The sequence below is a fragment of the Anneissia japonica genome, unplaced genomic scaffold (assembly GCF_011630105.1).
Source record: "Anneissia japonica isolate Jap-2015-1 unplaced genomic scaffold, ASM1163010v1 scaffold315_len769609_cov171, whole genome shotgun sequence".
Lineage (NCBI taxonomy): Eukaryota > Metazoa > Echinodermata > Crinoidea > Comatulida > Comatulidae > Anneissia > Anneissia japonica.
In genome coordinates, this window is record NW_022758691.1 from 171,963 (window position 1) to 182,154 (window position 10,192).

The window sequence follows — 10,192 nt, forward strand, 5'->3', positions numbered from 1 at the left end:
GGTCTATAAAGATTCCAACTTTCAGACAAAGATGATATTACCAAATGAAATGTGGCAAATATTAATAAAAAATGAGTATGTGAAACATCAGAGTAAGTTTTTTAAGCACTTTGAAACCATGTGAAAATTTAGCGTGCTGTATAAATTCAACTACACAATTTACTAGGTTACCTTAAAAAACTTACCAATTCTGTACTCATTGTGTAAAGTCCATTGGCGGTATGACATTTTCCATCGTTCGGAGTCACAATACCACCCAGCTGAAAAATAATATTTGTAAATGCTTTAACATATATGTATCAGTAATGTTAGGGGGAAAAAAACCTTGTAAAGGCTTAACTGTTTTCAGAGTATGTTTTCATAAACAATCCACTTAAAGAAAACAAAAAAAAAAACACCTTTTAGAATAAAAACATATGGGCATAGGAGCGACGTTTTGCTCTACCTGACATGTTATCATACTGAAAACTCAGTATGTTCTCTAATACTTGTGAAAACAAATTTGCAAGTGATTTGGTTGTGAATAGAACCCACGACCTCCAGTTAACTAGCGTGGTCTCATAGCCACTAGACCACCGAGGCGGCAGCAGTGGATACTGCAATGCTATTTCGATGACGTATAACTAAGCACTGTATGTATGTATGTATCATAGACCACATCCGTACACAATTCAGCACTATTTATTAGATTTACCATAGGTCCACTCACCTTGCCATCACCTGAATAGTGAAAAGCAGCATCGCTAGTGTAGATGACCAGTCGCCTGGCATTATCCCTCCACTTAATTTCACTCTACATTTTGAGAAATAATTTAGTATGAAATGAATAAGGTCTGCATTTTACAATACAGTTAATTAATTTAAACATTTTATTGTCTGGTAGTTTATATTTTTTTGTTGTGTGTTATACTTATATTATTTAAGATATGTAAAGAATAATTTCGAATGTATGTTTAAGACACTTTAATAACCAAATTCTTTAAGCTGAATGGGTTGCCTCAATAAAAATTTGTTGAATAAAATTATAATACTAGGAATAATATTGGTGTTTACCTTGCACACTGTGATCTGCATCAAGGCATCCATACCGCCCTCTGGAGCATCTAAGTTCCCAGATGACTCCTGCATTCGCACAGTCCTCTACAGAACAATTTGTTATACATTGTTTACAAGGTACTGGAGATATTTGGTAATTAAATAGCGTCTTTTATTTAGGTTATGAAGTGCTCTGCTTTCCGTGGCCATTGGGTCCACATGCGTCAGCGTTGCTGCCTACTGGAGCAGAAGCAGGCAAACCCTACCAGGTACCCATTTTTAGTATACTGCACTTGCGCAGATATACTCTATGCTGTCGTGGTAAAATTCCTGTGCAATGAAAGTGTTAAAATTCTTCTGTACCCACCCAACATACAGTAGAGTGGCGTCACAGTGTTTGTGGGGCCCTGACTGTAATTGGGGGCCCTTATACATGCCAAGTCCGACAAATCTGCAGGCGTGAGAATTTTGTTCATCATAGACCACGTCCGTGGGCTATGTTTAGAGTAATTTTGACCTACAGTAGTATACTCACATGCTCCTCAGGGCCCATTCTTACTCCTGGTTGGAGAGAAGCAACACGCAGATAAAGTGCCAAGAACCCAAGAAAAGTGTATAGCGAGGTTGGGAAATCAGACTGTTCCCACCGCACCAAATCGCTTACAATGTAGGGTAGGTTGGGGTACATTGCTATATTTCTGACAATCAGACATAAAATCTGTTTACCATTTCCATATTAACATGGAAAACAAGCCCCAACATCATATTGTAACATTTAATATCATGAGTATTTTTTTCTGTTATGTGCTGTGGTGGAGCTGACAAGGTGTCCAACAGCTTTGACACTGGGGTCAGAGAAATGGGGGCAGCCTACAGCTTCTGGTCAGGGTCCCAGATCAAAACCCCGTTGAAATTCAAGGGAGAGAGGTTTCATAAGGTAGGTTCTGACTAAAGATTTAAAATTTCAAAAATTAAATCAATGATAATTTTGATACATTTATTTTATATATATATAAAAAAAAGTATAAGTCTATTTTTCTATACAGCAGGTAAACTTACCGTGAAGAGTTCTGAGTCTGAGTTGAGTGGTAGAACGTTTTTAAACCCATACGGGGCACCACATCCGTCACATGGGTGCACTAATCTGAATAATACAGTACGAAAAAGTGGCAGTGTGAAAAAATGATGTCAATAAAGTATTTAATATATGAGGCTCGCCATTCCAAAACAACTGTCGCTAAATGTTTAACTGAGCATAAGAATGTTGCAGTATATGTATACTTTACTCATAACTTTGGCAATAGTCGATTTTAGTAAATGACACATCATTTTAAAGCTTATAATGTGGAGAACATAAATATACTAAAAAGTCAATTTTCTTGTTTTGGTCACTGATTTTACTTTTGGCATGGCAAGCCTCATAAAAAAAATTCAATATAATATTTGATGTTTATAAACATTTTTATATACAGTACCCATATAGAATGGAATATCACTTACTTTGAAGGTACAGTACTAACGAATGGCATTACTGTTTTATCCACAAATGAACCAAATCCAAGTTGGTGGCTACTTGTAATATTCCTCAAAGCACCAGCTAATAAAAAAAAAAAACATTCAAAGACAATAGTATTAAAATCTGCTTTCTTTGTTTCTTTGGTTAGCTTCAAGAATATAATTATCCTCATTATAAGTCATGGTGACGTCATAACCTTCATTTGCACTGAATTTTCCTATTCCCAATTTTCCTAATTCATTAATATTGCCTCCGATTTTTGGCGTCTTGTGTGCAAAAAGCTGGGGTGATTTTACTACAGTAAATCACGATGGAATATTTCGTTGGTAAGCCAAACTATAAACACACATAGCAAGCCTAACAAATCTTGCTCTACGGCGCTGGTTAAAACAAATGAAGCCTAGACCGTCCTAGGGAAAAGCCGCCGCTTAGAAAGGCATAATGGTTATAAGATGGCAAGGTGATCGACTTATGAAAGTGCACATACAACTTCTAACTAATCATTCTAATATGCGCAGCTAATGTACAGGAACAGTGATCACTGAACAACCGGCCACAGCAACCAGCAGTTTGTATGAATATATATAGCAACTGCTGTACAACCAAGTTTAATTAAAGGGCCATAGAAAAGGTGATGGACTTCACCAGTAACTTATAAAGCAATTATAGTCAGGTTGATCGTACACTATAGGAAATAGGAAATAGAAGCCTTAGGAACCATTATTTCCTTCAAAAACTTTTTCAGGAAATGGCTCCTCGATCAGCTTCTATTTTCTAGTGTACGAAAAACCTCACTATAAATATAATTGCTTATTAATGATTATCAAATTTTTAAAAAAATCCAGAGAAGATCATGAAGTGAATCCTACCTAATTGTGATCCTAGGTTTTTGAGCTTATCTAAATCATCTTTCATTGAGTTTGATAAATCCATTACATAGTATAAATCCACCGGATAATCCTCTGCCTGCCGCACTGTAAGATCGATATAAGCTGGTTCACCTGTAATGATAAATATTATATAAATATAAGGAAGTAGTTATTACCAACACTGATATTAAAGCCCTGTCTAGACTAATTGTATTTGACATCACATCATGACCATATATAGGCACATCATGCCTATATATGGGCATACAACAGTTTTTTGTCAACAAAAATGTTATAGTCCGTTGGCAAAAGCTTTTTAAACTGAGTGTAATGTCCATGGTGGAAATGTTAAGGGACAACTTTCTGATATGTTTCAGTTTGATTATATTTAACTAATTGAATCTAACTACTGCATTTGATCCCAATACAAGTTCTCGAAAGCACCAATGAGGGCAGTATAATAGAGGCAGTAGAGTGTGTTTGCCCATACGAAAAAAAAGATCTATTAATCAATCAAACAATTAATCAATCATTTACTTATTCAGCTTTAGGCAATAGAGCCAAGGATATGTCAACAGTGAAATAAATCACTCTTCAAAGTATCAATCCCATCACAAGACAACAGGGGCTGTATGAACAAGTATACTGGGGTATACACAAACAATCAATCTGTCGAGTAACCCTGGGCTCCTTCAAAATTACCCAAAAACTATGGCTCATTGGTCTAGAGGCCAATGTAGCTTAGGGTATCAGAGGTACCTGGTTCAATTCCCAGATGAGCTTGTTATTTTTCTCTAAAAATGAAAAAGATCTATTTAATCAATCAGCATAAAAGATCTATCAGTCAACCGAGTAATTCTAGAGCTCCTTCAAAATGACATAGTAACTATGGCTCACTGGTCAAGAGGCATGAATATAGCTTAGGGTGTGTCAGCTGTGAAAAAAGCAACAAATCAGCAGGGTATTCCTAGAGCTCCTCATCTGAGCTAAAAATTAATTATATGATTTTTATCATGTTTTTTATCATATATATTTTGTGATATTTTATTGTATATAAATAGAAGTATATTTATATGCTTGTTTATGTATCTCCTTTGCTATTTTAATTTTTTGATGAATTGTAAACTTAAAGTTTATCAACACTTTTGTTGTTTTTTAAGTATTTTATACAGATTTTTTTTTTTTTTAATAAGGAAATACAAGCAAGTACAGCAATAGAGAGCTTTTTATTTGCACAACGACGCGACGCTAGAGCAGATACAATCATGCATGACCGTCCTACATTCTCTGCATAACATAGATTTGGTGAAATTTTGTCCTAGAATGACGCGGAGAACTTAACATACGCAGATGACTCCTTAGTGAAGTCATTACATTATACATCCTACCGCGTTGTTCAATCGAAACCTCTCTATTGTCAGGCCTTAAACTTAGCCCACCTCACTGAATTTGGATTCCCTTACTGTTTCACTTAACTTGCTCTCAAGCTTTATCAGAGCTTCATTAGAAAAGAATGTTGAAGTTATAAATGTCTATGGCTATGTTCACACACGACCGCTAACTGTTACTAACAGGTAGCATTATCGCGAATGATATTTCTAAGGTCAGCTTCATGTTCAGACATGAAATTATTGATCACCAGTTGCACCCTTATACTGTAGGCTTTGGTTCGCTGAAGCAAGGGCATTTCACAGAAGCAGAGGCCTTTCTTCATACTCATTCAATTATAAGCTTTAGGCCCATAAAACAGGACTTAATACATAATAGCAATAAAATATAATACATATGCGAGGACAGCCTAAACATCGTCGATTTTTGTGGATTATAACAGGTACGTAGGTATATAGGTAAGAAGATACACTACTGCTATGGGAAATGCTAGCATCTGATTGGTGATTTGGAATAATAAGTTCAAATTACAAATGTTAGCGTCTCCGATTCAGCTAACCGATACCGATTAGTCAATCTAGATCCTGCTATCTAGATAGAGCATTCTAACAGTTAGCTTCTGATCAGGACTGGAACAGTCTAGTGTGAACGAGGCCTATATTAAAGTATACTGTGTTAAGTATAACATTGTTTTACTGTACCTGGCTTAAGATTTAGGACCACCTCCTGAGGTTGCAGTTGTACTGCTGGTTTAGCTCCCACTGCATTACTAACTGGTTCATTCTGTCGCAAATAAAGCAAATGTGCGAACACATTAACATGGTAGTTTGAAACCAATGAAGTTATTTGACTATATTATATCACCAATGAAAAAACAATATTTATAATGAAAACATAAACTCACTACTAGGTTGAACCCTACAAAAACGTAGGTCCAACTCTCATGGTTTCACATGTCCTTCAAAAGACGAGTTTTCGAGTGAACTCTATTAAAATTCCAATAGGGAGCCACCTATTTAGTGGTTGTAGCTTTTATAATGTTCAATTGTTTGCATACAAAATGAGGGCATTTCGACCTGTTGCAATTCTGTACCCTTTCACCCTACTAAAGGGCCCATTTCTGCTGGAAGGAAAAACTGATTAAAAATGGTTTTTTTTAAATTGTTTTTTTACTCGCAGTAGAAATGGGGCCAGTTTGAGAAATCGAATAAAAAAAGCGATTAAAACATGCAATGGATAGCGTTTTTGAACGACAAATAACCGATTTTGGCTGCGCACCTTTCAGGTGCAACATAAAAAGTGATTTATCAGGTGAAATGTGAACTCAAACCACTGCAAAGCTAAATCGCATCACGTGTGAACATTCAAAATTATTTGTCCTCTTGTTCATGTCCTAGGCCTACAAGCTAAAACATCAACAATCGTGTGGAGCGACGAAATCATTTTGTAATTATTTTGTGGGGGATATTGGGGCTAGGTCTCTACGCTCTTCTGGCCCTACTGTTGTCCTCTTTGTTTGCTCGTTTGTTGTGTCGATATGCACAGCCGAATGTATTAGCTTCTCGTCGCACACCGTATTACACTCCTCGTCACCGGAAATCATGTAAAGTATATTGTGTTGTTGGTGAGAAAGAAACTATACAGTTTGGAAAACGTGTTTGTATAAACATTGTAAAAACAAAACAGTAGTGTAATTTCCGCCACGAAAACCGATTTTCCCAAAAACAAAAATGCAGTTGCAACGCTCATTAAAAAAGCGGTTAAAAAAAATTGATTATGTTGTGTTTATCAGTATAAAAACGCCAAAATTTAAATGTAATTCGTTAGTGTTGTTTACAGATAGGCAGCATGTGTTTTATTAATGAATTTAGGCAATTAGTGAAAAATCATCCAAGGAACACACTTGATGTTAGGTTTATTTCCTCAGGTAAAGAAACATTTTTTTGGGGGGAAGGGGACCACTTATTAACACAAATGTTAAAAAATAATAAAAACTAGGCAAGCACTATAGGCCACAGTGTCTCCTGGTTTATTGTTGCTGTTTTCCATGACCTAAATGTTCATTTCATACTTGTTACTTATTACTTATTATTGTGAACTTCCCTTTCCCTAGAATCAGTCCCTCAATTAATTGCAGGTTTGTGTTAATTGGTGACAATAGAAACCTAATAAACTACATTAAAACCCGTAAAAATGTGTGCACATATGGGACCAATAATATCACTTGGGAATATCCTTAAATAGGGGTATACCTTAATAGGAATGTCCCATCAAAGGAGGAGAGTTTTCAGGGGCGGATTTAGTGGGGGGAGCCTGCGACGCGTGCCACCCCCCCGCCTTTTTAAAAAAAATTTTGGCTCTGTTTTTAGCCAGCTAGATGCAGTATTAAAACCATGAAGAGCAGCAGAAATTAAGAATTCTGATGGTGAAACAGGGGGTCGTCTTATATGCCGACATACAAAAATCGTCAAAAAACATCAAACTTGGGGATCGCAAAAATATACAGTAAGTTTATAACTCAACGCAGACTGTATAGTTTGTGATTATGTTGGCCATAGCTTCTGTACAATACATGACCATTTTAGCTATGGCTACTGTATGTTAACAGTAAAGTAACTGTCTATAAATAAGCTGGTATGTTATCATGACCACAGATCTTGTTAGGATCTGTGTTATGACGTTCAATGGGCTTTCAATCACAAGTTCTTAGAAACTATTAACCACTGTTCTTGGTTTCACAATAATCTTTTCTAATCTTTTCTGTAATCATTAGATGTCGTAGATTTTTTTTTTAATGTACTGTAATGCATCATATTCATAATTAAACAGGTCCCTCCCTATTAAAGACCATGTTTTTGGGACCAAATTTGTCATGGTCCTTAGAGGTTTTGTCTCTAAAAAATAAAAAATGATTTCCCTAATTATTTATTCTTCTCTATGAACTTCCATGAATATGATACATTTTATAAAATGTACTCCGTGAAACAGTTTACATCTAGGAAATATGCTGTATTTATAATACAGGGCTTTCCCCCATCTCCTGGGGGGAGGAGGAAAGGGAGAAGAGTGCCATTTCCAGTGTCATAATCATATATTTTCTTGTCTCAGCCCCAAAAATGGTGGGACTGAGGTAGTCTAGACTCCCTAACTGTGAAAATCTCAGCCTGGGCCCCTCTATTCCTGGATACGCCACTGGCTTGTATTTTTCATTTTAAAAGATCTTTATTCATAAAAAAAAAAATGAACATAAAAAAAAAAAAAAAAACAGCCAGCACTTTCACTACATGTATACATAGGCAAGGTTTAGAAATACTCAATTTGTCTTTGTTGGTACTGTATATTTAGGCCGGTGAATAATGGCTAACCTAGGATGACATGGAACTTGTATTCAAAACCACAAAATTGTCTATATCATTATATAATTGCAGGTTATTGACCCCAAATTACAGCCTCCTACACATATGCGTTGAGTACAGCTAGTGTATTTAATGGATGCGATATGACATACAGGTATATGTCCATCACATTTCAGTCTGTCCATATCTATGGTCGGCAACCTTTGACTCCTTACAACCAATTTTTTTTTTTTTTTTTGCCATAACTTCTCCGACCCAAGACCTCAAGTTATTTTAGAAATGTATGACCAATATACACTAGAACCCTAATTTGGGACACCCCTATTCATGAGACACTTTCTGTAAAATGCAGGAAATTATATCTTTTAACACTATGGCCACCCCCAATTAAGTGGACACATCTATTAATGGGGCGGGATGTCTGGGAGTGCCAAATGGTAAAATCTATATGCAACCCATAGTAAGGGGACACTTACTTGGTTTTCATTGTACAATATCGCAAAAACTACAGCAATCTATAAAAAAATCTTTTAAACCAGAATGTTCTCCCCTCAATCCTTAGTGTGAACATCAGTATTGGCCTATTTCCAACCAATATTGTCAATTTTACCCCTTATCATGGGGAATTCCTTTTTTGTGTGTGCTTTCATATAGCCTGATTCTAATCAATATCATATATGTAGGCCTACACCCTTATTTTGGAGTGGTTATTCTATTCATGCTATATGCATAGAAAGCATGGGAACATAATATAACTATTGCAGTTTAACTAGGCCTACATTACTGCTAATTTCAAATTTAAATGCATTTTGCATTGCAAATTATTGATATGAAATAGTTATAATTCTATTGTAACTCATTTCTAGGTCAATAAAAAAATACAATTTTATAATTTTGTAAACATTATACCAACACCCACAATAAGGGTACAATTTTACGCTTTGGTTTGTGTCCCTGAATAGGGGAGGCCTATCCCTTTTGAGGGGTCTTGAAGGTATCCTCTTAATAGGGGTTATATCCAAGTATTGTTGTAGTGTATCATAACAACAATATGATATTTGAAAAGCATATTTATTAAAGAAAATATTTACCTAAAGCAGCTTTTCAATTTCATTTTCATGATTTGTTGATTTCCATAATTTTAATCTGACTGCGTTAATTCTGATATTGGTTGCTAGCACCTTTGTCATGTTTTGATTCCATAATGGCCACTAATTTAGTAGGCACTAAATCCTAAATGCCCCTCAATGGTAGACAAATAAGAACAAAACAAATATTTTGTGTATTTTGAAATGGTCTGACTGAGATTATAATACATTGCCAGCGCAAATGTAAGGCAATAGCTAAACTTATTAAATTATGCAACGTTTAAGACTTTCTATTTTTCTGAGATCCAGGTACAAATCCATGTCTCGACCCAAACTTGGGTCATGACCCATGGGTTGCCGACCGTAGGTCTATATAGAGCAAAGTAATAGCTATAGTAACATTGATCCAGAAGAGAGACAACAAAAATACAAATAATAAAAACAAAAGTAAATTAAGGTGGCAGATAAAAAGAAAGTAGGCAGCAAAGAGAAACAACATTGGTCTCACATGAGTATGTCTCAGAGTCTCTAGAAAGTACAGTCACTATAGTTGCTGTCTCTTATACACATCTAGATGTGTATAAGAGACAGATATTAATTCTAATTTTCAATAGATAGAAATCTAATAAACTACATTAAAACCCCTAAAATATAGGGCACAAAAAATATTATCAATAGTGAACTTCCCTTTCCCTAGAATCAGTCCCTCAATTAATTGCAGGTTTGTGTTAATTGGTGACAATAGAAACCTAATAAACTACATTAAAACCCGTAAAAATGTGTGCACATATGGGACCAATAATATCACTTGGGAATATCCTTAAATAGGGGTATACCTTAATAGGAATGTCCCATCAAAGGAGGAGAGTTTTCAGGGGCGGATTTAGTGGGGGGAGCCTGCGACGCGTGCCACCCCCCCGCCTTTTTAAAAAAAATTTT

At 35.7% G+C, this 10,192-nt stretch overlaps 1 protein-coding gene across 1 annotated transcript in view; it reads right to left on the reverse strand.

The window, feature by feature from the left end:
- Positions 1-10,192, reverse strand: part of LOC117125344 (integrin beta-1-like) — a gene marked incomplete in the record, with an annotated part of 37,175 nt that overhangs the window by 22,077 nt on the left and 4,906 nt on the right. The window contains 7 exon segments of the mRNA XM_033271820.1: positions 186-260; positions 710-793; positions 1,054-1,140; positions 2,095-2,179; positions 2,536-2,632; positions 3,421-3,552; positions 5,511-5,592. Coding sequence (XP_033127711.1) covers positions 186-260; positions 710-793; positions 1,054-1,140; positions 2,095-2,179; positions 2,536-2,632; positions 3,421-3,552; positions 5,511-5,592 — 642 coding nt within the window.